Source organism: Cyrtonyx montezumae, unplaced genomic scaffold (assembly GCF_038088225.1).
Source record: "Cyrtonyx montezumae isolate F1298 unplaced genomic scaffold, pur_monq_1.0 scaffold_6, whole genome shotgun sequence".
Lineage (NCBI taxonomy): Eukaryota > Metazoa > Chordata > Aves > Galliformes > Odontophoridae > Cyrtonyx > Cyrtonyx montezumae.
The window spans coordinates 6752298-6779869 of NW_027072067.1; the positions used below are offsets into that span (position 1 = coordinate 6752298).

General features: G+C 47.0%; 1 protein-coding gene across 1 annotated transcript; it reads left to right on the forward strand.

Annotated features, from left to right (window-relative positions):
• Window positions 1-2549: 2549 nt before the first annotated feature.
• Window positions 2550-27537, forward strand: SUSD3 (sushi domain containing 3). Its single transcript, XM_065749689.1, has 5 exons — window positions 2550-2631; window positions 15016-15204; window positions 16666-16813; window positions 20040-20204; window positions 27140-27537. The coding sequence occupies exons 1-5, from the start codon at window positions 2550-2552 to the stop codon at window positions 27345-27347; spliced, it is 792 nt and encodes a 263-aa protein (XP_065605761.1). The 3' UTR covers window positions 27348-27537.
• Window positions 27538-27572: the final 35 nt, after the last annotated feature.

Genomic DNA, 27572 nt, shown 5'->3' on the forward strand with positions numbered 1-27572 from the left:
CCTCCCTGTGAGCTCTGAGAGAGGCTGTTTCACTGCGCCGAGAAGGTGACGACCCCCTGTAAGAGCTGGCTGGGCCATGGGCATCAATACCCTGTGGCTCCAGGATGTTCTCTCCCTTCCCTAAGAAGAGAAGGGGTCATCCTCTCTGAGAAGTGAACCCTCTTCCCCTGACACATAGGGTTCTGCTACGCATCGATGATGCCAAGTGCTGGGAGATGTGTTTTTGCTGAAAGCGGCTTTTGTTTAATATCTGCAGCTCCGATTTTCACAGCAGATCTACTTTCCAAGAGCTCTAGGTCTTAAGCAGAGAGGAAAATCCCACTGCTTGCTCACATTTTTATTCCTCTGTATAATCCCTCTACGCAGTGCCACGCAGCATCTTTTCCTCTTACAGCAGCTTCTGTTTTCTGGAACTGTTTTCACATTCGGATCTTAAGTGTAAGAACAAAAAGAATCTTGTTAGAGGTCTGTCAGCCTGAGAGGTGCCCCAGCAGACACCCCACGGTTTGGACTCTTTAAGTCAGCGGCTCCCGCTGTGAATTCAGCTCCTTTCCAAGCTCTGAGAGAATGCAAACAGTTCTTTCTCTCCATGGAAGTGTCCTTCTCCCAGAGGCTGGGAATGGGAAAACCTGACATTTGCCCATTTCTTCTTACACACACTTTTCCTTTTTTTGAACTAGCCACTTGCTTTCTGTTTCCCCTTCCCTGGTTCCACCAACAATTCTTGGTTTCCCATTACTCTGTGTGTGTTTATTCCAACACCGTTCCTCCTAGAACCATCTCCAGCACCTCAGCTGCTGGTATCTGAGCCAAGTGGGGAGGTGGAGGCTCAAAACTCCAGAGGTCGGTTTGCAGTGCACTCGTGCACACACAGCATTGCCCCAGTTCCCAAAACAAACACGAAGTTGTGAGGCCATGTCTGCTAAAGTGTGACTGCGCTGCTTAGTGCTGAGCAATGTTGCTGTATTCCTCCCATCCTAAATAGGCAGGAGCACACACTGATTCAGAAGCACGGTGGGGATGGGAACATTTCCTATAACCCAACGGATGATCTCACTGCCGTTTCAAAGGGTCAGGTTTTTCTTTCAGGTTTCATGCTTGTCTGATGAGAATGAGAACCTGTAGCTGAGAGTTACTGTCCTGTTACAGTCACCTCATAACCAGCCCCGCTGCTCAAAGCTCCCAGTGAGGTGGACAAACAGCTTTGACAGCTCTGCAATGAGGGGCTGATGTGCAGCTGGAGCATGGAGAGCTGCAGGAAGGAAGGAGGAGGTGGGCAGGCTGGCTGCAGGCAGGAGAGCAGGGGGTCAGCCCCAGGCTGTGGGATTGCTGCTTCAGCAGCCCTGTGCACTTGGAGTGCCTCGAGCCAGCCCTAATAACTGGGATTAGAAGGAAGACGGTGCCTTAGGGCAGCTTAGTGAAATCCAGCAGCTAACAGCCCCTGCACCGCAGTGTCCCAATGGGGCCGTGCAGCTCCAGTGCTGCTGATGGCCAAGTGAGGGGTGCAGGGTGGAAAACAGCACGTTAGCATCAAAGCCATCGTCATTTCTGAGACACACTTCGTTTTCTTCCTTCTCTCTTGCCTTGTCTCTTGCATTTGTTCCCACTCTTGTTCTCTACTAAATTCAAAGCATGTTTGTGCTGGAGGGGTGGCTCTAAAAGTGAAATCACATCGCTGGTGTTCAGAGGCAGATGGCAGCACCGTACCTGGGGAAAATTCTCTTTTGTTACAGCAGGACTTAAGCAAGGACTCCCACCCTCTCTATTGCAATCAGCAGCCAGAGCTCTGCCCAGGGCAGGCCCACGCCCCATGCCTGTGGTACAGCCGTGTTCGTTACTAGCATGGCAGGCACAGCAGTGACAGCCTAAGGGAAAAGCATCTCTGTGCTTCTTTGTCCCCTGGCTGCACAGGCACCTTGCTCCCGGGCATGCCTTGCATACCACCGTGACCTGCTGCTGCTGCCAGCCCCACAGCCATCTCCAAGCGCTGCTGAGCCCCAGCCTCACTGCGTGGCGCTGGATAACGAGTGGCTGCAGGTGATGGGAGCAGGTGGTGCTGCAGTGAGCTCAAGGTGTCCCACCCAACTGCAGGCAGGCAGGAGGGCGATGTCTCCAGCGCTCCTTCACACCGTCTCTCTACCTGCCTAAGTTTACTTTCACATCCTACTGCAAAAAGCCACAACTTGGAAGACCAAGCGCCTAACGTACGTGAGCGCACAGCTCTGCAGTGTAACGGCAGGACGCGCCGAGCCCCCGCTAACCGGCTGAGGGATGCGGCCGTTGCCCCGGGGGGGTCAACCCGTGGGCAGGGGCCGGGGCAGCGCTCCGGCAACCGCCTCCATCCGCCCCCTACTCCTCCCGCTCCGAGCCCGGCGGGGCGGGGCGGGGCTGGGCGGGCTAGCGGCGGTTCCCTCGGGACTCCGTTCACCCCCCAGCCCAGCCCGGCCCGGCCCGGCGGCGGAGGGCGGGCGGAGGCGGTGCGGGGCTGCACCTGCCGGGCTGCGCGGCGGGGCTGGGCTCGGAGCGGTGCGGCGCGGCTCGGAGCAGCTATGCCGGCTGCCACTGTGCCGGGGCCGGACGAGCCGCGCACCGCTGCGCCGGGGCGGGACGGCGGCCCCCATGGGTACACAGGTACGGGAGCGGTGCTCCTCTCCGCCGGGAACGAGGGCGGAGAACGGCGGGCGCCGGGCCGGGACTTGGGCTGTATGGGTGCGGGCGTCTCCGCTGCAGCCCCCGGCCCAGGAACACCGCGGCGGTCGTATGAGCCGCTGTGCGGGGACGCGGCTCGCGTTGGGGGCTGCGGTGCCCCGGGTGGGGAACGCCGGGGGAATACCGGAGGGTGGGACGGGGCTGCGGGGGTCCGGCGGTGTGAAAGCGAGCGGTGCTCGGAGGGAAAGGTCCTGCACGTAGCGAGCGCTGATGGTGCTTCCTACAGAGGCACGTTGACTGGGGAGAAAATGGAGATATCGGTGCTTTAAACGGTGCTGTATCGAGGAGTAGAATGGGAAATGAATCACAGGGTTTTTTTTTTGCTTCCTCTTCACCTCCCCCCCTCCCCTCCAACCCTCCGGTTTCGTTACTCCGCTCGATCCTGCGGAGCCTTTGACAATCCCTTTGTCTGGAGGCGGTTAACTTGATGCTAGTGGGAACTCGGAGAGCGTCCGGCCCTAACGCTGTGACCTCTGCACGGCGCGGGGTCCGAGGAGGTGCGGGTACACCGCAGCCCCCCCCGCATCGCAGCGCGCAGTGCTCCGCGGCTGCCCCGGAACGCGGGGCCGTCCTGCGCGGCCGTCCCTTCGCTGCCCACCTCGCTGTGTTCAACCTCTGCTGCCGACGAGCCGGGTTTTAGGAAGTCGGCAGAAAGAAGGGAACGTCTCCGGGCTGACAGCGTAGCGGCACTTGGAGTCGCATCCGCTCAAATGTGCTTAACTGTGCGTTTAATTTGAATTTAATCGAGCAGTTCGTTCTGAAAACGCGGAGCAGGTTCTGGGAAACGTACTTGAGAATTAACAACTCGAATGCGAGCACAGGCTCTGCTGCTCTGATTTTTTTTTTTGCTGTTGTTACTAATTATTGAGATTTCTATTTTCTGTAAATTCGTGTGTCATCGGTTGTGCCCACAGTAAGGGGCTCTGGGCAGGGCACGTCCCACGTTGTGCTCAGCCCTCTCATCCCATGTAATCGTGTCCTGCACCGATCTGTGGCAGGGCTCCCAGGGATGTGGGATCTGTGGCAAACAAATGGCAGTGGGCCTGGAATCCCCCGTCTCAGTTAACGCCTTGGGTGCTTGCAATCGTGACTGTGGGGTCAAACCACATCGCTGCATCCCTCACCTAGAAAACAAGAGCGCTTTGCAGCCTGTGCTTTTGAAGCCGGAAGAAGAGAATATAGCATTATGTGTGTTGCAGTACCTTTCAAGGAGGATTTTTTTCCCCTTTGTAAAGAATGGGATCATTTGGGCTTCATGTGGAGAAGCTGAAAGGGAGAAAGCTGTGTCAGGGCAGGGCTGCCTGAGGGTAGCTGTGCAACCAGAACAACCAGCACTGCTCTCTCCCCAGGCCTGCCTACACCAGTGGTGTGGGCCAGAGGCCCCCAGTGAGATGCTGAATTGGAATCAAAAGTGCTTTAAGGAGCAGGGCACAGATATGCCTGCATGCAGGTCTGCAGCTGTGGGGCCAGTGGGCATGCTGGCAGTTCGGGGAGAAGGGAGATCAGCAGTGCTTCTGTGGGTGCTCCCTCTGTGCCCCACAGCTCTGGACGTCTGCACACTCCCCACCTTGGCTGAATGGCAGTTGGTTACTGCATGTGTCCTCAGCTCGTGGGCTGTGCTGCTGTTAGAGCTGAGTGGTTTAGATGGCTAAATTATAACTACTTATATAGTTTCAAATTAAACTCTTGCTCAGGATGCTTAATTTAAAGTGTGACATGTTATTTATCCAGCAGTAGTTACAGGAGAAGTGACCTCTAGGGAGAGCTGATGACAACTTCTGTGTTATTTCATTTATCGTGTTCTTATCGGCGATCATTTTCATTGCTGCTTTGATTGAGCAATATTTCCAGCCTGGAACGATGGCACAGACATGTGCCCTTGTGTGCACCTTCTGCAGGGGATGATCAGAAACGCTTCAGGATTTCCATCTGAAGTAGTCTGTGAACGGGAGAGAAGTTAGGAGGAGTTCATCACAGCCTGTTGCTTGACCACTTAGGGCTCTGACAGCCTCATGCAGCACACTGCTCCTGTGCCTCCCTCCCTCTCACGTTGGGTGCATGCAGGGTGCTGGGTGCAGGCCCAGCAGGGTGCTTGCAGGCTTTGTCTGAAGAAGCCTCAGAACTGCTCACATAAGTTGACTAAGGCTTCCTGCCTGTGTGGAAGGCAGGGACGGCCCCGTGGCTGGCAGAGCCCTGCGCTGGTTGTGTCAGTGGGACAGTGTTGGGCTTCGAGTGGGAGAAGAAAGAGACAAAGGAGTAATTGAAGGTGTGTAGGCACTTATAATCTCTGTGTTGCTAAAGTTGGGACTCTAACCCTCTGTTTTTCTAGAGCAGCACTTTGGTTTTTGTTGTGAGTCTTCACTCATCCCTCAGTGCATGCTTCTGTAAGCACAGATGTACCTGTGTAGACACATCAGTACAGCCACGGAGAAACCCAGTGTAGGAAAGAAACATAAAACACGCTGGAAATATTTCTGTGCAGGACTGTGGCCTGGTGGGACTCTTGTTGCTGAACTCTTGGCAGTTGTGGCTCAGTTTTGTCCCTCTGCCTTCCCACACCAGGAAGGAGGTGCCTGCGGTGTAGCTGGGCAATGTGCTGCAGGAGGCTGTGAGCACTGCGTCCCACTGAGTTCCTGGGAGAAATCACCTCGCAGGCAGCACTGAGGGAAAGGCACTGTCTCTGCTTTGGGACCGACCCAGGCTGCAGTTTGCTGGGGGAGATATCCCTGTGTACGTGCTCTGGACGGTTGTTGTGGTGCTGGTGGGTCCTACCGGGCTGGGTGTGCCTCTGCTGTCCCTCAAGGTATCAGTTCTTTTGTTACAAGCAGCTTTTTTCTGAGCTGAGTTTATCTTTGCCAGAACAGAAGCAGAAGTCGCATTACCAAGAGCTTCTGGTTGCTCTTCCAGGAAAGCACGGCAAAGCTGTGCTTCAGAGCCACCAGTGCTGCACATGGGTGGTGAGCTGGGTCCCAGCTCCTTCCTCTGGTCCCTAGCTCAGGTTCCATCCTGGGGGAGAAAATACTCATTCTGAATTTCCACCCTGCAGGGAAGAAGGTGAGGTGACCTGCAGTGTATGGGCTTGTAATCTCCACTTCCTTTTTTTCCCATGAGAACAGAGAGAAACCTTTTATTAAATAAGATACCAGGAGTGGCAGTCACAGAATTCCAGCCACTATGCTTTAAGCTCCTGTACTGCAAGATGCAAATCTCAGCGGCTGTGAGTTTGCACCAGGCGTCGTTATTGCTTTGAGAGAATGATTTTTGTACTTGTCATGAAAACTCTAGAATGGCACAAAATAAAGAAGAAGAGTTATGAGGTCGTCTAGCACAGTCCTCCACAGTGCAAGATTGTTCCCTGTGGTATTCTCCAATACCTTGTCCAGGCTACTCCTAAATTACCTAGATATAGAGATGAATTATGTCTAGACTTATAACTTTCAGCTAGGGAATGAAACAGGCTGAATGCTTTGGGCCCAGAAGGTTGATATTTCAAAGATCAGAAGTCAGCTTCACGCTGTAAAGCCCAAACCACCCAAAGGCAACCTGGACTAGCTGCAGCCAGGAGCTGAACAGGCCTGCTGCCCTGGCTGCTCCTGCTGGGGCTGAGCTGGGGGCCCACAGGCTCCCACTGGAAATCAGCACGATGCACTCTGCCTCTTGGTCTCTGCTAACAGAGCTGGCACTGCAGCGTTGTGCCTTCAGTCATTTGACAAGTTACTGGTTTGTGTTCAGGCATCTTATTGATGTGCTGTCTTTCAAATGCTGTTGCCAATAAGCAGCAGTGCTATTGTTCAGGGCACTTTGGACTGCTGCTGTGGGCCTGAAGAGCAACAGGAAGAGGATTTGGCGTTTGCAGGAAGCCTGCCTGTCTTGCTTTTTGTTTTGCCTTAAGATGATGGTGAGAAATGCAGAAGTTGCAGGATGAGCAAGTGTTTGCCAAAATAAATCAGTTGGTACCTGGCTTTATAGCAGTTTGCTGGTGGCAGAACCATATGCAGGTGCAGGGTGAAGAGAACAGGTTAAATGCTTGTCTTTCCTTTAGTGCATCCATAAGCAATTAACAGGGGCCACAGAAATGATCCAAGAGTTGGAGTCCCTCTGCTATTGAGGACAGACTGAGAGAGCCTGGAGGGAAGAAGGCTTCAGGTAGACCTGATACTGGCCTGTCAGAATCTAATGGGGCTGTAAGAAAGAAGGGAACAGATTCTTCACTGGGGTCTGTGTGATAGGAAAAGGGGAAATGGTTTCAAACTAAAATAGGGAAGATTTAGATTGGGCATAAGGAAGAAATTCTTAGCACTAAGAGTGATGAGGCACTGACACAGCCTGACGAGGTGGTGGTGCCCTGTCTCTGGAGATACCCAAGGTCAGGCTGGCTGGGGCTCTGAGTACCTGATGGAGCAGTGGGTGTCCCTGTTCATTGCAGGGGAGTAGGCCAGGTGTCCATTAAGGGTCCCTTCCAACTCAAATGTTTTTCTAAGGCAGTTTTGTGCAAGCAAGGAGGGTCTGCATTGTGCAGCCAGCACTCTTAAAGCAGACCAGAACTAAGTTTCTCCCTCTTTGTAAATACAAGTACAGGCTGTCCCTGCCTGCTGTGCTGACAGGACATACAGGCCTTCCCTGAGCGACCAGTGGTGGGTCTGGCTCAGACCATGGCATCACGAGTGTGTGCTGTGCCAGTGGGGCTGCCCTTTGGTCTGCTTGCCTCAGCCACTTGTCACTGTGCGTGTAACCCACCTGCAATCATTTACTGCTTTAATCAACACTGTAAACACGATGGACTGATTCCTTGTCCTTACACTGCTGTCCCCATCCATCTTCATGTCGTCTTCCACTGGCTCCTAGGGGCAGGGAGGCCGTGAACAGCTGTGCTAATGGGTTCCTGCTGCCCTGGGAACAGCTTGGCCAGGAAAGCCTGATCTGGCAACAAGGAGATAGGGCAGACCTGGAGGGATGAAACCATGCAGGAGGTTCTGAAATCTGACTGTTATTTTCTCAGTTCATGAATGATTTCTATCAGCACAGTAAATTGCGTGCTATTGCTAACTCTTTCAGACCAGTGTCTAAAAAAATCAATTATTCACAGAAATTCTTGCTGACAGTTGTGAGTACCAGGTCACAGTTCTTTGGTGTGCAGTTAGCAGCTTCAAACAGCAAACCGAGAAAAGGAACAAGGGGGGAGGAATGTGGGCTGCAAATCCAGCACTGGTTCCCGGAGCAGCGGCTGGAAACCATGGGGATAGGCAGAAGGTTTCCATATTCTTTTCAAACAAGCTCTTTGTGCAAATACAGCTTCTTCATCTACTCTTATCAGCAGCACTGCCAGCTGCCTCAGGCAGATAGCTCATAGCTGCTGTGAGGTGCACGGGGCCCAGTGTGCACTTGGTAGTGAGCGGGGAGCATCCTGGGCTGCCATGCAGATCCAGGGGGACCTGGCAGCACTGCACAGTGAGAGCAGCAGCCTTTGCCCTGCTCAAATGCATGGCAGGATTTGGATTTGTATCAGCTTGCTTGTAGGCTTACTATCAAATGGAAGAAGTTAGATGTGTAATAGTAATAATAATAAAATTTATTCCATCTGAGGAGAAGAAGCCAAGTAATTGGTTTTAATAGGGTTTAGCACCTCTAAGGAGGTGCTAAACCATTGTGTCAGTGGAAAGCCACAAAGATGAAGCATTCTCTGACAGCGAGGCCTTGTCTTGGAGCTGCTGGTATGACCAGCACTAGTGATGTATTTGTATTAGAACAGGCTGGACAACATGGTTTTGGCATTTGAAAAGGAACAAAAGCAAAAGCGACAATTCCACCAAAGCATCTGCTTTTAGTCAAGAGGTTGTCAGATTTCCACATGAAAGTGCCTGGAGATGTCTCCAGACCTCAGAAATGTCCATCAGCAACATGGTCAATCAATATTTATACATATATATATGTAAAAGTGCTCAGCTCTGACATTGTGTGCCCATAAAACCTTTTATAGGTTTTATAGCTGCTGTGCTTTCCTTTCTGAAGTGGGTACACCATTTGTTGTCTTCACTCATTCTTTTTTCTTCTGTAATTACTTGCTGGTAAAGAGTATGTAGCTGCTTGTAAATACTGGCAGGACTACTGGCGCTCATGGGCTCCTGGTTATCTCTACAAGAAGGGAAGGCCCTGAGATAAAGAGAGGTTTTGGAAAGGCAGGCTCATGTATGAGCATGGTGAATGGCTTGCCAAAGATTGGAGGCTCCTAAAGCTTGTCTGCTTTCCCACCAATGCACGATTCATGTTCGAGTGGGCCTTACTACTGAGCTGGGTGCTGAAATGTGGATTTCCCAGTGTTCTGTAGTGTAGCTGTTTATTCAGTTTATTTAGCTCTGTCTGCTGCAGTACATCTTGTACGTTTGGGGTCTAAGTAAGTGCAGGTGAAAAGCTCATTTCAAATTATTCCTCATAATTTTATCCTCTTTTGGGTCTTTATTTTAGAAACAAGGGCACAAGCTGTGTGTTCTGCAAGTTGCACAGTTTAATTATCACCTGCTTTAGGATGACAGAGAGGAGCCCATCAGTAGCTCTGTTCACTGAACAGTCATAAAAGCAGCTGTTGGATAATTTTGTTTGGGAACAGTTCACGTTAAGGCACAGTTTTGGTGTGCTCCATAGTGGATGCTTGGTTGATTATTATTTTTTTTTTCGGTATTTTTAATGTGGAAATAATGGTGAAGAGACAGAGAGATGAATGCTTCACATTTGCCTTATGGACCCTTCCAGTTCTTGAAAGTTACACTGTTAACTTTTCAGAAGTGCCATAAACCACTTTCTCAGTTCTGTTGGAAAACAGACTTAAATTAAGTACAGAAAACCCATCTGCTTCTTGCTTTACCGGGGCCTTCATCAAATACTTCATTTTTCATTGAGTTCTTCTTTCTCATTTAATCTTTCCCATAAGAAACGTATTCAGCATCATCCTTGTTGCTAGATCCCACAGTAAAATCTACAGATGAGAATAACCTGACTTTGATGTAAATTGGTGAAAAAAATCAATCACAGAGATGGCAGTACAGAGACTGGAACAAATCCTCGCTTAAGAGTAACATGAAAGACACAAATAAGAACTGTTTTACACCAATTCCGAACATTATTTATGTTTGAAATGGGAGCAGATCGTGCGTGCTGTCAGCACACCCTAATCTAGCATCTCGGTGGTGTGTAGCTTGGGTTTTGTGTGGATTAAAGCAGCTCGCAGTGCTGCAGACGGGATGTGTCAGAGCTGGGGAGTGCATAGTGCTGACTCCTAAATCTTGCTGCAGCTTGTTTGATGTGCCAAGGCAAAAAAGCTAGATGAAAAATGCTGCGAGGGACAGAAGGGAATCTGCCCACCAGTTCCTTCTCCTGTCCCCACTCCGACTCTTCAGGAGGGGAGTGGTGTGGGATGGTGTGCTGCTGGTCTGAACAGCTCCTGGCTCTCCATAGTCCCAAATGCCACCAGAAGAGAAGCTCTCTTTGTGCCACCGTGATGCATGGCTCTGCCATTGTCACTGGGTGTGTTGCAAGCCGTGCCTTGAGAAATCAGTTGTACCTATGGAGCAGGCAGCGGGGAAGAATGAGGAAGATTCATTGAAAGGAGCAAGCCTGAATTTTGGCCTTGCATGTAATGGCAAATAGGCTCTTCCTATATATGCAATCCAATTAGAGTCCATTGGCTGCAAAATGATTAAATTAATCTGTAATTACAGTTCGCTGACAAGCTCTTTAGCTGTTGTAACACCTGTTGGGGGTGTGTGAGCTGTGGTTTTGTTCCCTATCTTCCTTCCTTCACCCATGGCAAGCTCTTCCAAGAGCTTCTCTGTGAGCTCGCTGTAGATGTTCAACATTACACCTGTGACTTCAGGAACAGTAATTTCTAATGCGTGCTTTTCTAAGAAAATAGACTTGCAGAAATATCATCAGCCTGCTTATTTTCTTCAGGGTTTATAGAACCTAATGTTCTGTCTATTTCTGGCATCTGGCTATTACAGCATGTTTTAGTTGCATTAAGTAGTCAACAGTAAGCAAAGCAAAAGCTTGAATTATGCGTGTATGGGAATAATGAGGTGAAGTCACAAATGGCTCTATTTCTGCACAGACAGCAAGTGGCTATCTTAACAAAATGCTTTCAGATAGCTACTACTGTATTTTAGATCATTTTGGCATATGCTTATGCAATGTATTTGATTTCCATTTGCTGTGTTTTGCTGTGTGGAGGGAGAAGGAGCACAGGAAATGTGTAACGGGCAAGCATTCTTCAGTTACTCTTTCATTTCTGTTTCCTTATCAGCAAAACATAAATCTGCTGCATGCTGACAATGAAACCATATGGTGACTCTTCCTGACAAGTCAGTTTTGCAATACAGACAGCTCTGTCTGTGCATGGAAGGAGTCTTTTTGGATTACTTTGTCTTAATTCTTACATTACTCTTTAAATTTCAGTGCCAGGAAATTATGTATTTGCCTTTTTCTGTACTCAGTGGTTTGCGTGAATTAAGAATTTACAGAGCATGCTCAACTTCAGTGTTTTTACTCTGGGGGCAGTTACTTGTCATGTGAAATAACGTGTTTATTTGCTATAGCCAATGCCCTCCTGTGCTGTTAGACTGCAGCATCAGATTCAGGTACTTTTTGAATGTCAGATATCCTCTTAGTGTGAAGAAATGTACGGTTTGAAGAATCTCTTGCAGGTGTGCCCATAGGATGCTTAAGGTTTTTGATTCCTTGTGCCTGAAGTGACCCACTGATGGCTGCTGGTCTGCAGTGACCGCAGCTGAAGCAGTGCCTTGGGTGATGTGCAGCATGGATAAGGTGCTTTGTGGGTCCTGGTCAATGAGTCAAATGAACCAGCGGTTGTCTTCAGAGCTTCTCCTTGAGCTCAACATTGGGAAGTGCTTCTCAGCCTTTGCTTCATAGCTGATGAGTGAGTTTTCTTTTTGTGCTCAGAAGTAGTAGCCAGTGTCTGGAAGTGTAAGCAGCGCACAAGCCTGGGACTGGTGAACAGCGTAGCAGTCATGGGAACTAGGCTCGGGAGACACGTATCAAATCTAGGAGGGAAGCCATGAAACTAATGAAAGCTGAGCAGCACATCATGAATGGAGATGTTTACTATGAACTACTCACACGTGGCTGATAGATCCATGGTAATGCCTTGCATGATGCTCCCAGCTGCAAATGCTGCCTGCTAGGCGTCACTCTGTGGGGTTTGAGGTGGAGCTGTGTCAAAATTGACACAAGCAATATTTACAGCTCTTATTTAATATTGCATTTCTGAGTAGTGGAAGTTACTGCAACCCAAGGCATGATATTTTCTAGACATTTAGAAAATAAATATGAATCAAGATATAAACCGGGCCAGCATGAGTGTCTGTGCAGTGTTAGTGTTTTACTTCAGCAGACGATGCAGCCTCCAACACAGACCTCAGCTGAAAGCAAAAATTCCTCCTTGTAGTAGGTGTAGTCAAACAAGCATGCCTGAAGAGTATTTAAAGGACAGATCTATGCAGAACATCTCCTTGTACAAATAACGAGGGTGGAAGCTCACTGAAACAATAATTTTCAAGAAGTGGATGAAGTAACCTGGCATAAGAGTGGGTGCAATGAGTAACTGCAAGGACTTTGTGGATCATTAATAGAAAGGGATGCTAGAGCTCACAAGAAAGATTCCCAAATGAATTATTAGAAGGCTACTGCCAATGAAAATTAGAGCAAATCTGATCCAAAGATTTTAAATCTGAACTTGGATAAAATTCACAAACTTGTACTGGAAAAAATCCCATCTGTGAATTTCAATAACAGTTCCTACAAAAAAAAAAAAATCATGTTTTTAATGTTTTGATACTGGCCAGAAGTGGTGTTGAAAAGCTCTAAGAAGAGGAAGAAATAGCATTTCTTGTATGGCCAAGTGCAGATATGTGCAGTACAGTTGATTAACTTCCAGCTAAGGATCTGTGTAAACCCAAGTATAGAAGCTATCAAAATTTTATCACTTATTGGATGTTGTCAAGAGGAGTCTTTGGAATAAGTACCTCAGTTACATCCGTGCAGGACTGTCATCTGGGGATGACATAATGCTATTACAGCCCTGGCCAAAGCAAGGAAATAACCACAGCTTAATGGGACATTGGCAAAGGAGAGGCTGTTGCAGATCTCTGTAATGCTCGAGCGAAGGAAGTATTTTAAAATAATAATGACTTAAGGTCGCTGACAGTCTGAGGTTTTAATCACTCTACATATGCAATTATGGGCAAGGACAGTGCAGGAAGGTGTAAAGAGCATTGGCACCAGCCACGTGCTACTCAGAGTGGCCGATGGTGGATTAAATGTAAAAAAGCCTTGGAAGAAAACATCAAGAGCTAAATTATCTGTTCTTTGGCTGTGCAAGGATTCCAGGTAAACTGGCAAGTCTGCTGAAAGAGTCTGTTGAGGGCTGCTTAGGATGCTAAGCAAGCGTAAGTTGGATCAAACTTGCCTCTGAGATACTTTCTGCATCTCTTGCAGCTAGAAGTGTCACTGACATGAGCTCTGTGTGATCCAGTACCTAAAATTAGCCTTGAAACTATAAAATGCAATGATGGTCGGTATTTTGCAGCTTATGATGGCTTTTCATAGCATCTTGAATGTATAAGGTGAAGAAAGAAGCTGGTAACACTCTGAAGTGAGGGAGAAGATGGTCCAGCTCACACACCCATTGTGTTCAGGTATCAGATGTTGGAATGAAGGGCAGGAGATAAGGGAAATGATGCTCTAGGAAAGATTTGCTCTTGTGAAAGCAAGCTGCTGCCGTTGTGATGGACTGAATGTGGTGGCAAAATGAACATAAATAACCTGCATGGAATTAAGAAAGGCATGTTTTTAAAATACCATCCTCAGTGTGTATTTACTTAGATTAGACCAGGAATTGTCACTGTGGTTTTATTTGGTGTTTTGCTGAGATTCCTCTGGATTTGGTTTTCCAGGTAGCTGGGTTTTGTTAAGAGCATAGATGGAAGATGAGTCAGCAGGCAGCCCATCTCCTGTGGTTTGATCGGAGCAGCTTAGAGTTAATTAATGACTGGAGGGTGTTTTGGTATGAAAAATGAAAAAGATTTGATGTCAGTGTTGTAGCTCTGTCCAAGTGTTCTTGAGGAGACTATTAAAACTCTCAATTTCTTTCTACTTGTACATGTGGGAGGCATATTTTTCCTCCTTTATTTTTTTCTGTGCCATCTTGGTGCTTGGCACTCTGGCCTTGCAAGAGCAATCCCTGCTGAAGACATCTTGAAATCAGCTGAGTGAAGTTTGGTTTCAGATGCAGAAGCAGTGCTGCTGTTTAGTAAGTGTTAAACACAGAAAAGAGGAATATGTAAAGCAATTCCCAGGTTCTGTCAGTGCTCTGGTACAGGAGCAGAAAAACAATTGTTGTTGTCCTTCAAGTATAGTTAGATATTATGTGTTGTCTTAATGACTGACCATTAAAATTTATGTTACAAATGAATGGAACAAGGAATATTGTAGCAACAAAACTTGATGTATAAAGCTAGTAGCTGACAGTAGGTTGCTGAGAGGAGAATAACTGGAGACTCAAAGAACAGCAGAATGTACTGCAGAAAATAGAAAGAGAAAAGCCAAAGGAAAAGAATGTGTAACACTTGAGCAATAAAGCAGTGCTTGTAACTTGCAAATTGAGATGATGATGTGATGTCTCTCTTTGTCCCTTTTCCTCCTTGTCCTCTTCCTGTGCAAAGGTCTTAAAGCTCTCAGCTCATCTCAGCCAGGGTTCGTGGAGGTGTGGTAGTCTGAAGATAAGGAGATTGTCTGTGTTCGTGATAAGATGCTACCATATAGACTGGAGTGCTGATGAATGTGGTCAGTCCATTAGGTCTTGGAAAGTTTGCGTGAGAGAGGATGTGTCATGAACATTCCCCGCATGGAAAATCCCATCCTGAGTAATTAATTAAACACAGAGCCCAACAATATGGGAATGGGTCCAACAAGACCATGCCACTCACAGATTAAATTTTGTTTTGAGTTTATCTGGTTTTATTTGTTTGTTTTTAATGTTCATTGTGTAAAAGTAGCTGTGTAGCAACATAAGTGAACCTCGTTGCAGGGGCTGTGAGAGCAGAGGAGCTTCTGGCTAGGGTGACACAGTCTGGCCACAGAATGGCTCCTGGCAGCACAGGCAACGCTGCCCACGCAAACCTCTGTTCCTTGCTTTGACCATTACCTTGAGCTGATTTAACATATGATTATGACAACCATCCAGAGTGAACCTTCACTTTCTGCTCTCATGTTGCATTGCCTTTTGTGTTTATTCTGCAGGGCAGTGCAGCCGCGTGCCCCCTCCCCAGCTGGGCACCCTGCAGATCATTCACGGCAATGGCACCGCAGTTGGGACGGTCATCGCCTTCCAGTGTGCAGCCGAGCACCAGCTGGAGGGGCCGGGCATCATCACCTGCGTATGGAAGGGGAACAGTACCCAGTGGACAGCAGAAGTGCCCTCCTGCAAGCGTAAGGCTCTTCCAGAACCATTTTCAGTCCCTCTGGGCTGCTGTGTAGTTATTTAGCTTTGTGTATCTCCTACAACCTGAGGATTAACTCTAGACATCTGTGCAAGGAAAAAGACAAATTCAATTTCCTTCAAAGTTGCCCCCACTGACTGTAATTGTGCTCCATATGCGTTCTGACACTGTTAATTATCGTGACACAGAAAAGACTCTGTCGGATTTCTGCCCATTCTTACATCACCCACTCCGGTAGTGTTGCACCCGGAACAAATGTGGCTCTGTAGCTACAGGGTGTTCTGTTCTTCACAACTTGTGGAGATGAGACCAACTAATCTGCAAATGTATTTGCAGACCTCTAATCTGATGGGATTCTTTTCTGAAGACATTTTGCTGTAAAAGAAACAGCAATATTTTTCAACAGTATCAGGCTGTTGCCTGTGGGCAACCGCATGGGAAAGTTATCATATTAACAAATAGCATTTGGATGACAACATCATTAACTACCTTTCATGCTGTGTTTCTTCCTATTAATTACAAGATGGTTAGTAATTTGACTGGAAGTAGACCTCAACAAAACTCTGCAGCATTGAACTTCTGAGTTTTGTAGTATTTTAACTGGGGAGCTCAGTCTGTATCTCAGATTTGTATCATTTTAAATCATTGGTAGTTGGATAGACTCTTATCAGTCCTTCTGAAATTCAGGTGTTCGTATCTCTGGTTTAAGAGACTTCAATGAAGAAAATAAATGACAGAAAACCTCCTGTTAATGTAGAGCTGAGCTGAACCATTCCTTGTGCTGATATCTGTGCTGAAAGAGCCAGACGAGTTCTGAAGTGAGATATGTTTAGAGCTCAAAACAAGCTGGCAGAGGTCTGTATTGGCTTTACCTTGCCACATTCCCACTCTTCCTTTTGTCTGGATAAATTCATTTCTGATGTCAGATCGCTGTGAACACAGAGCCTTACAGATACCATCCCTTCCATCCCCAAACAGGGTAAGACTGTTTAGTCACTTCTTCCTGTTATGATACCTTTTGGGATATCATAACATAGAGCCATCCCCAATATAAAAGCCTTCTTTAAACCCACATACCTTTCAGTATTTGCAGCTCCACTCCTTGTCAACCATTGATTAGAAGAGTCTGGTATCTCATCTGCATTTGATAGACCAACAGAGTTGTGCTTTCTAGTTGCAGTACTAAAAGGCATTGTGTTTAACTGCAGTACTAAAATACTTGTGAGCAATTGCTTAGTAGCTTATAAACGGGAAATTTTAAATAGCCCAGTTTAAGATCTGAGTATCTTTAAGTTGAAGCCAAGATACTTCAGTATCTTAACACATGCTTAATACTGAGCTGTTACTAGCAGAAGTGTGAAGCCAGGTAAGTTTCAGCATGATTTAATGAAAATATGAGAGATAAGTGTGTCAGCCTCAGAAATGTTCTCCTGTGTTTGCCTTGCTACAGCCATATCAAAGTATGAGACTTTTGGATTTAAGGTCGCAGTGATTGCTTCCATCGTGAGCTGTGCCATCATTCTGCTGATGTCCATGGCTTTTTTAACCTGTTGTCTCATCAAGTGTGTGAAGAAAAGTGAAAGGAGGAGGACTGAAAGGTATGTCAAGAAAAGGCTTTTAGAACTGGCTTAAAATATGTACACCATGTGGACTCCATTGCTACGACAGCAGGGAGCTGCACAGCTCCTTTCCAGGGCTTGATGCTTAGAATACCATGAGGATATTAACTACTTACAGTCCTTCATTTGTAGAGTAGACCTTAGGCATAGAAAGACTTGAAATCAAGAGTATTTAGATGCCTAATTCTTTTTTTAATATTGAATGACTTAAGTGGACATGAACAGATCTAGTTCTACCCAGAATTATGCAGGAACTGAATGTACAAGTCTTACTCTCTGGCCCAGCCTTTCTCTCTTTCATTTATTTAATTTTGGGTGTATCTTTGCTTCTCCTCTCTCTTTTTATTCTCTTGCCCTCATTGAACTCCTCTGCGAAATACAATCTACTCACGTCAAAACCATCAAAGCCTTCACCATCTGCAAAGTGTGCTTAGAGCTGTCACAAAGATGCGACAAACGAGAGCTGGAAAGACTTAAGATTTTGTCATCTGGCTTGAAGCACAAGACAGTGGGCAGAATTATAAGCAGACAAGGGAAGAAGTAAAATTTACTCATCCTGTCCATTACAAAACCTTAGTGTGGAGGATGACTGAGTGACCAGATCTGTGTGAATGCTAAATCCAGGCAGCTGTTGTTCATGGGGGCATCCTTTCAAATTTACCTGCTGCAAAGAGTCTCTGTGTGCACCTGTGTGCTTCATTTTCCTCTCACTTTTCCTGCTTGCTGCTCCCAAAATGGTGTAGCTCTGTGGGCTGGCTGCTCACAGCTGAAGCCAATAAGCTGCATTTCTTGTTGATTTTTAGCCACCTCTTGCTTCAGATAAACATTTGAAGTGAGGTGAGGGAGAGTGGAGAGGATCCAAGTGAGGGTCTCTGTGCTCTGAGCTGTGTTTTATCCAGAGCTGGGTAGGAGCCAGGCTTTCTCTTTGGGGGAAAGTTCTGTAATTTCAAAATCTGACTGTAGCCAAAATACAGATTTTTTTTTTTCCCTTGAAAGAATTTTGCATGGCAAAAAAGCCTTTGGTGTCATTCATAGTATTAGTTTTTCACTCACAGCATGAAATAAATTTTGAAATGAAAAGGGTGAGTGGCATTTTCAGGATTGCTGCTTTTCTTTCCGATAAGACTATTCATATCAAAGTCCTTGTACTTCATTTATTTTAAATGAAGTTTTGTCAAAATTAGCCATCTGCAGGACTTTGATGTCTTGTTATTTTTCTCCTCCAAGAGAAAAAGAATTTTACAGTGGGCATTTTGACCCAGTTCTGCCCCAGGGCATGGAATGGTTCACTGAGCTTCCCTTTCCCAGTGTGCTGCTGCCCTCTGTCCTGTGGCAGTAGCCTTGCTGCAGCCGAGGGTCCAAGGGCTTGAGCAAGTGCAAATCATAGGACTCTCTTCTGTTAGATCAGTTGATGTAGTGGGAAGATGAGGACCAGCCCCTGGATGCACAAATTACTTCTTGATTCAAAGAAGAGATGCAGTTTGATAATACAAAGTGAGAACTCTTAGGAAGAGGCTGGTTAAATAAGTGTCATTTAGGCCACCTCTGGAAGAAAAGGCAGTCTGTATCTGCAGAGCAATGTGAGTGTCCTCATCTCCCCTTCAGCTTTGAAATTCTTCTGCCTGCTTTTTCTGTCCCTCTTAGTAGATTTGCTAAAAAAAGGTCACCTCTGTCTACAAGCCTGTCTTTAAGGTATCTGATGATCTGGCAGGACGTGCCATCCTGTGCTTTATCCCTGTGTCTGGGGAGATGGCAGACAGAGGCATCCAAACACCCTCCCATAATATAGCCTCCTCCCAGGCCTTGCCTCATGGCACAAGGATAGCATCCATTTTCTTTGATGGAAGCAGAACTGCATCCTGTGAGGATGGAAAAGTCATGGAAATCAATATTGCCATACCTCACAGTTTAATCTCATCCCAGCAGCCAATGTGATTATTAGTGACAATGTGAATGTTAGACCTCTTTTAAAAACAGGAAAAACGCTTACGATTTTTTTTAACCCTAGAGAAGGAGAAAGCAGCACGAGAAGTGCATTGGGCACATCCAGAAGGAAATTCTGAAGGCAACCAAACACATCCTGCTGTTAAAAATGTTAATAAAATCGTAGAATCATTAAGGTTGGAAAGGACCTCTGAGATCATCTAGTCCTACTGTCCACCTGCTATCAATATTGCTCACTAGATCATGTCCCTTTGTACAACATCGGAATGTTTCAGCACCTCCAGGGATGGTGACTCCACCACTTCCCTGGGCAGCCCGTTCCAGCACCATTCTTTTGGAGAGGAAATGTTTCCTAGTACCCAACCTGAACCTCCCCTGGTGCAAACTGAGGCAATTCTCTCTCATCCTATTGCTGTTACCTGGGAGAAGAGGCCTGCCACAACCTCCTGTCAGGCAGTTGTATAGTGATAACATCTCCCCTGAACCTCCTTCAGACTGAACAACACCAGTTCCCTCAGCCACTCCCCATAAGACCTATGCTCCAGACCCCTCCCAGCTTCATTGCCCTTCTCTACACACGCTCCAGGGCCTCAATGTGTTTCTTGTAGTGAGGGGCCCAAAACTGAATAGTAACTGCCTCCTGGTCATCAGTTCTTCTCCTAAACCTGCCTGGTGATTTTTTTTATCCTGAAGGAACCCCTTTTGCAGTGCTGCAAAAATTCACAGAAAATATTTTTTATGAAATAACATACTCCCTAAAATCTCAGTGCTTTGTAGTCTCTTTGTGCACACCTGGAACTGGCCTGGTGTGGTGTCACTGATAAAAGTGCATGAGAGCATTAACACCAAATTATCCCTTAAGTGCTTTCTCTATTACCTGTAGTCTCAAAATCCACTGAATCAAATGGATATAATTATTGAACTATCTGCAGGTGCTCATCAGACAATTGCTCTCTTATTTCTTTTGTTTGCTTGGTTGTTTTTGTTTCGTGGTGGTGTTTTTTGCAGAATGCCAGGTAACATTTAAAACCCCAGAGCTTTACAGATCGATATTTGTGCTGTATAGGACACTCCCCCTTAAGTACAGCAAACATTTAAGTCTGGAAATATGGCTCACTGTTGAAGTTCAGCATGTGTTTAAGTGCTGTCCTAGTAGACATGGACTTAGATTTGATCTCCAGTGAACGAGGACTGAGGTCAGATAAAAGCTCAGGTATGCATTCATTACAATGCTGTATTTTACTCTTTGCTTTGTTCACAGAGATATGCAGCTGTGGTACCAGCTCAGAATGGAGGAATTGGAGAACATGCATGCTGCTTACTTTGGTTATAAAGGAAGAAATAACAGCAACAACAAGAAACTCAGGAATAAATCTGTATTTGACGACATGACTAACATGGCATACGACAACAAAGGCTTCTACAGGTAAAGCTGTTAAAACATAGTGGTTTTGAATGAGGTTGTTGAAGAAATTTTAATGTTTGTCAGAGATGTGCTCAGCGGGCTGCCCTGAGGAGGATGTGCCAGGGTGTGGTGGCAGCACCGAGCTGCGGTGTAACACATGGGTTTCCTTGACCTTGCCTGCCCTGTAAGAGTTGTGTTGCAGAGCAGAAAAGCTGAGCACTTGGTTACTTTCAGCAGTGCTTGGTGAAGCCTGGTCTGCAGAGGAGGTTGTGCTAAGTTAAGTGGAGAAAGGTTTTTAATTGGCTTTGTTAAGTGGATGCTAAAAAACAGCAGGTAAGTGGCTACATAGTGCAGTTGCAGGGTATCGAGCCTGCCTAAGAGCCTTAGGAGAGGAGCCAGCCAGGGTCAGCCCAGGCTGTTCCCATCCCTCTGTGCCTGGAGGACACTCCAGAGAAACATTGCAGTCACTGTGTGCAGGGCAGCACAGTGGGATCCTCAGCTGCAGTGTGCCACTGCCCCATAAATGCCACCTCAGCGGGAACTCCGACCCTGTGGCAGCCCAGGGAAATGTCCAGCCTGAATCGAGGAGTGCCCTGTGGCATGGTTGCATGTGTGATGGGCAGAGGTGATTTTCTGTTGGTTCAAAATCACCTCTGAATGTGTCCAGATGTGTTTTCTCCAACAAAAGAAACTTGTACCATCCATACAAACACATGTCATCGTGTCTTTGATAACCTCTGAGTGTTCTTTTGTCATCGTGTATGGTAATACATAGTGCAATCCTCGTTTGCTTTTAATTCGCTGCTCCCTTGTAGAGCTTTTCTGTACAGCAGTACCTGCGATTTGTGGCTGTTACCTGCAGAAAACAGCTTTATGCAGATTGCAGACCTGCTTCTGTGTCACAGTGCAGCCGGAAATTTCATTCCATTGGAGCACTTGCATGAAAGTCTGACGGCTGTTTAATCAGTTCTGAGCTTTGGGTGTTTTCAGAAAGATGTATAAAGCTAATTAAATGAAGTTTATAACCTAGACGGTTTTCAGGAGTCTCTCGTTGCAATTTTTAACTTTGGACAACTTCAATCTTTTACAGTATAAGCGTTTTGAAAAAGCGTAATCGGCTTTTAAAGTAACACAGATAAATAAACACAGAGCTATCTATAGCACTTAGAGCTCTGCTGGAGCCTCAGCTCCTTCTGCTGCTTATCTGCACCACTCCACAGGGCAGAAGCTGCTGTATTATGTTTACCAAATTCTCTACATCTTTTCTTAACTGAAACGAGCAGGGAATACACAGTTCTTCCGGATAAGGAGCTTCTCTGGGGCCAGAAGTCAACAGTTAGATTATTTCTTTAGAAAACTGGAGGGTGTGCAGTTCTCCAGTGGGAAATGCAGAGGGCAGGAGGATAATGACTGTGAGCACTGTTTTTCCTGCACAGGACAGTACAGATGCTGTGTTGGGTACTGGGGCACATACCCTCCTCCTGGTGCACGAGGTCACTGTCTGCCATGGTGGGCTTTCTTTCCAGGATGTGGAGCTGATGTGATCCTGGATAATGAGCAAAAGTCAGCTGGAAGAGTAGGGGTATCAGGCCACACATGCTGGAGGAAGGGTCTAGCTATTTGTCCAGTAAAGAACAGATGCTGTTTCTAATTGGACAGAGAAATAGTATCAAAGCTATTATAGACCAAGTAAAACAGTCTCGGGATTGCTCTGGGGACAAGTGTGACCTGTTATCAGTTCATACCACATTCTCTTTCCTCACCCAAATAGGATCTACTTAATCAGGGTTAGTGGAAGATGTTCCCTTCTCCTATTTATTTCTGTTAAATGGATGTACGCATAGGGTGAGGCGAGGAAATGGTGCTAACATGTCTCGTGCCAAGTCTCAGAGACAACAAGTGGCCTGTCAGCTCTGCTCCCCTGGCAGGACTGAAAGGTGCATGTCACAGCTCGGCAAGGTCTCAGCGTGCTGTGTTCCAGAGATGTCTTGGCTGAGCTTTGACCAGACAAGGATGTAGGTTGTGCTGCCTTTCAGACTGAACAGATCCAGTTATTGTACATCATCTACTAAACAGTTTGACTTGCCACTTTAAGGAACAAAAGTGCTTTAGGAAGAAATAAAATGAAAAGCCAGTTCTTTCAGGCAGGTTAGGTTTTATAGAGTAACTGAGGAGCACAGTGCTATCATCTGTTAAAGTGATGCCTTAGTTTGCTGATGAGATCGTTTTGGCTGTAATGACGTGCCATAACAGAGATCCAAAACGCTGACATGAAAGTTATAAATAATGCAGGACCTGGCTGTTGGACAGCAGAGGCTCCAGTGTGTTGTTCTGGTCTTGTCTGCCCTAAAACGAGGTCCTCATCCCCTTGTGTTTGAAGTGTGGAACAAATGTGATGAATATGTAGTTTAGCCGGGAAACACTGAATTTTAATGACAACTGCTGTAACTGTAATGAGCCCCATTCTGGCTTCTAGGGTGCATGAACAAATTGCTTTAATATGCTGAGAAATATGTCTGTGAATACCTGGGATCATTAATGGCAGTGTAATCTCTGTTGATGCTGCTGCTTCATTTGGAGGTAAGGAGCCATAAGGAGGTTAAAAATAGCAAGTTTTAGCAGCAGCTCATATATGCAGGAGCTGGAACCGTATTTGCTCTTTTATAATATTGGAATAGTTCACCAATGCTGAGTAGGACCAGCAAGTTACGAGGCATGGGAAGGACGTGCTTTCCCCAGAAGGTTGGAGCAGAGGCAGCGGGTTGCTGCATAGCACAGGGCTGGAGGCCGATGGCAGAAGGCTCATCCTCAGCTGCAGGAGGTGAGAGGGGCACATGGGCAGCCTGGCAGCCAGCGTGCAATGCCTGCAACCTGGAAAGGGTGCACTATTTACTCCTTGATTCTGTGGGAGAATGAAACCAAAGTTGTAAAGTCATCCATCCAGGGTGAAAGACCATCCTCAGAACAGCGGGTACCATCACACTGCTTTGAATTAGATGGTCACTGTGGGTCTCACGAGGACATTAGCACTTAAATGGATCTGCTCCTGAGCAGCAAATTTGGGTAAACTGAAGTAAGTTTGAGTTAGTTGTTGTTGATAGAAAAAATAATTTTCCTTCCCTGAGAGACCTCGCTGAATCCTTTGGGATAATTTGCTTCAGCAAAGCACTGCCCAGAATGAGCAGTCTTCTTCCATCCCAAGCAAATATGTGTGTGGGACCACATGGGCTGGGTCAGCTGCCACAGCCTGGAGGAGCAGCAGCCATACAGCCCCTCCTCTGCATGCTCATGAAGAGGAGCCAGCGGCTGGTGGAGCTTGAGAGAGGGAGGGAGGGATGTCAGCAAGAGCTGGAGTTAAAGGCACCAGTGCTGAGAAAAGTTGGGGTCACCTGCTGCCATGGGAGCATCTCGCTGTACCCCAGGGTTCAGGGTATTGCTGAGCTGGAGCAAGTTTGCCCTGGGATCCCTGCCTGGAGCCAGGGAAGTTGGGTAGCCTGAGCCAGCAGCCACCTTTTGTCCACCATACAGCAGTGCCTCTGTGACAAGTCACTAATGTGTGCACCAGCTCACAAAGCCACCGTGAGGGCAGGCAGCAAACTGCTCTTGGCATAGGAGGACAGTAAAAGCAGACACACCAACATACAGAGAGGCACCCATCCCAGGAGAAAAGCATAGAAGTAGTAGTGAGAAAAATACAGAGAGCTTGTTTCATTTCTCATCAGCTTCCAAATTACAATGAGAAGTAGCCACGCCAAGGGGGGCTTCTGCTTACTTTGGGTTTTCAGCACACCAGCCTGCGTGCTCTGCAGGGACAGGCACTCCCTCAACTCAGGGCTGTGCTGTTATTTTCCAAGGGAGGATGGACAGTCTGGTGTTTTCATGCTAAGGCAGAGTTGAGTTCACCTGAAGATTGACCCGTTAGGATGAGTGCTCTTCAACATCTTTGTCAAAGACATAGGGAGATTAAGTGTACCCTCAGCTAGTTTGGTGATGACACCAAGCTGAGTGGAGGAGTTAACACAATAGAAGGACACCATCCTAGAAGGACAACCAGATAGAAACCAGCACAGCTCAAAAATACATCTAAAGATCAGCAAAGAAACTTGGTGATTTTTTCCCTCTGTTGTGAAAGCGTTTGGAAGAAACCATGCATTCAACATTTGGACTGTTCTTGAGGTGAATTATTTTACACAGCTCTAGGCCAAGTTATAAAGCATTCTCTGTGAAGTTGCAGTCTGACTGCAGGAGTGAGTCAAATAGAAGAGCCCATGTCTCGATAGGCTTCAAGTTCTCCTTCATATATCCACTGCAGCTGGAGCATATTATCAAGGAGAAAAAATCTCTTCGGCAGAGAAAGAGGCTAGTGTAGTCTCCCACATAAAATATTTTTAGCACCTGATATTTTGTGCTGGAGCCCTTTTTGACTAGAAGATGCATTACCAGCATGCCTGGCAAAAAGCGAGCAGGGGCAATCCAACAACAAAGATGTCCAAGTGAAAAGATTTCACACAAAAAGAAATAAAAAGCCATTGTGCTCTTAGGAGAGGCAGCTTGGTGTTCTGAGTCGACTCAAGAAGTTGTATGCAGAGTTGGTGAAATTAGCTCATAGCTTTGGCCTCCACAGTAAAACCAAGTGTATTTTCTTTTTCCCTTTGATGTAGTGAGCTTGAAGTTTTCCACTACCTTTTATAAGGGGTTCCACAGGTCGTGCAGATCAGAAGCTTGTGTTGCTCTGAGCTGTATCAGCGTGTGCCCAGGCCCACGTAGGACATGGCTGTAGGCCAGGGGAGGAAAGCCCCTCAGCCACGTTCCCACCCTTCTCTCTGCCCTACAGGGACACTTTCCCAAATGCTTTCCCCCCTCTAAATACATCAGTAGAAGAGATTACAAAGCTGAAGCATCTAATGTCCTTTTGCTAGCAGCATGCTGTGGTGCAGGTTTACTGCAGCGAGGGGCAATGCTTGAAGAAGTGCTTATACTGAGAGACAAGGTGCTGCAGGGCTGGATGGAAAACACAAGTAGAAGAAGAAGAAGCCACCAGAGCAGCCTGAGTGGCTGTTAGTGCTCCCCAACAGGGACTGCAGAGTCAGGAGATGCATCAGTGGAAGAATTAAGAGAGCAAAACTTCTACAATAGCAACTTCCTGCAAGGCAGTTCAGGTCCCAAAAGTGGCTGCTGCACCTGGCATGCCATGAAGGGCTGTGGGAGCTTATACTGGTTCTGCATTTTCATTAGATCTCTTTTCATGTTAAAAGTCAGACTGCCTGGGCCTCATCTGAAGATGCCTCTGCCCTACATGCCAGGCTGGGCTGTGCCCGAGCTCTGCATGCTGTGAACTGGCACCAGGCTGGCTGCACCAAGGGGCAGAGCTGAGCTCTTTTCTCCCTTTGAGCTTCCATTTCTTCTGTCTGAGCCCATGGCTGGTGAGAGGATCCTGCTGCCCAGGGACGCAGTCTACACAACATCTTTCTTTGTGGAGAGCACCAGTGCTGCAGGAAGTGGTGCAGGGCTGCTCGTCACCATTGATGCTTAGTGCTCATTCCACTGCACCAAGCATCCGGTGAAGCAGCTGCAAACAGCACAGGCCATGTCTCATGCAGCATGCACAGTCCGTGCCATTCTTTGTGTGAGGGCTGCACTAGGAGAGGAGGGAGCAGATTCAGGCACAGCAGAGGGGCTGGCTGCCTTTATGTGCCTTATGCACAGGTGACTGCACCCTGCATTGTCCCTCCCTGAGCTTCTCCATTCCTTTCCCCTTATCAGTTATCATAGTGCTTTGTGCTCCACCACCTCTTTGCGACTGAATTCTCAGTGTATTCTGACACACCTATTTCACAGAACTGCCAGGCAGGGGAAGTGGGCTGTGGTTTAGTCTTGGGGCCCTGTGACAATGGCAGGAGTTATAGGACACGTTTCCTGTTTACTTAATGTAAGAGAAATAAAAATGCAATGAAAGAGATAGCAGAACCAACCAACCAAAGAAAGCCTTGCTCCTTAGTATCAGTGGTTTGCAGTTATCCTTCTCAAATGTCAGGCATGGTGCATCTAGATGGGATATTCAGCATGTGGCATTCCTGGATGTTCTCATGTTTCCCCTAGGAATGCAGGGAGGTCTTCTGACAAGGATGGTTTGGAATAGCACAGCTGGAAACTAGCAGTAAGGAGCTGAAAGGGGTCACATTTTCCCTGTTAACCTGGGCACCCTTCGGGGTATGTTCTGCTGTGCTGATCAGTGCCCCCCTGCGTTGAAAGCAGAGGTGGTTTTGGATGCTTTTCCAATACCTGTCTGTAGTTAGTGCCACAAGTAGTTTTGTAATACAGCTTTCCAGTGAAGGACAAGATTTAATGTCCTCTACAAGACAGATGTATCTGCAATGTCTGTACCAGAGCAGTTACTTGCAACAGTGCTTTTATTTTCTGCTCTTTCCCTGTGTCTCTGCACATTCCAACGTTTCACCCAAGAGCCCTTCCCACGAGCGCTCCTGCTGGCTTCCTGCAGCCAGTGCATGCAGCACACAAAGGCTGCACCCCCTGAAGAGCTGCTTATGTGCACAGGATAGGCCGGGCTGTCCTGGATCCAAGCACACAGACTGCTGCTTTCCCCACTAACCAAGCAAGGGCTTTCCTTCTGCACCACTCAAAGTACTTTGTTGCTCCTGGTAGTATTCATTAGGTAGCATTGCATTCAGTCGAACCTGAGGACTCGTGTTCTGGAAAACAAAGAGATGATATCTTTCCCAGCCCCACAGATCTTCCCAAGGACTGCCCCAGCTTTTACCAACTCAGTTATTTGCACCATTGCCACCTACTGCTTTTAGTGCTGGAAGAAGTGAGTCTGTATAGTACAGCAGAAGCACGTTGCAAAGTGCCCGATCTGCAAATACAACAGATTGGAAAGTTCTGTATTCTCATTGGAGCAAACAAAAGTGAAGTAACTTTCCCCTTCTTGCCTACAGATTCCAGGAGGAGTGGACTCGGGACATGGCAGATTCGGAGCACTGCAAAGCCAGTGAGCAGCTGCCCAAGCTGAGCAGCAGCACGCCTGGGAGAGACAAAGTGCCAGGACACAGCGCTGCGCTGCAAACAGTGAATTCAGTCCATGTGGTTGAGGTCTATGGACACACAGATAGATGCAACAAACCCAGGTGTCAGATACCTGGGTAGCTGCTGGCTGAAGTACACTTGCTTCTCTGGACCAAACTGAAGCAGATCGAAACAATGTGCCTTAAAGACAACGCAGGAAGTTAACTGCTCCTCTGAATCTGGAAGTTTTATACATCACAAAGTGGTTATTTAACAGAAATACTTTGAGGTCTGATATAAATAAAATAAGGAACATTGAGGCTGGCCATCAGCAGCCATTCTCTATAGTGTGCTGTGTTGTTGTGG

What these genes read in the sequence shown, in the direction of transcription:
- SUSD3 (XM_065749689.1), top strand. Translation starts at nt 2,550, where the DNA reads ATGCCGGCTGCCACTGTGCCGGGGCCGGACGAGCCGCGCACCGCTGCG. An exon ending in GAAAGGAGGAGGACTGAAAG is followed by an intron (nt 16,814 to 20,039) that starts GTATGTCAAGAA and finishes CTTTGTTCACAG; the next exon opens with AGATATGCAGCTGTGGTACC. An exon ending in GACAACAAAGGCTTCTACAG is followed by an intron (nt 20,205 to 27,139) that starts GTAAAGCTGTTA and finishes TCTTGCCTACAG; the next exon opens with ATTCCAGGAGGAGTGGACTC.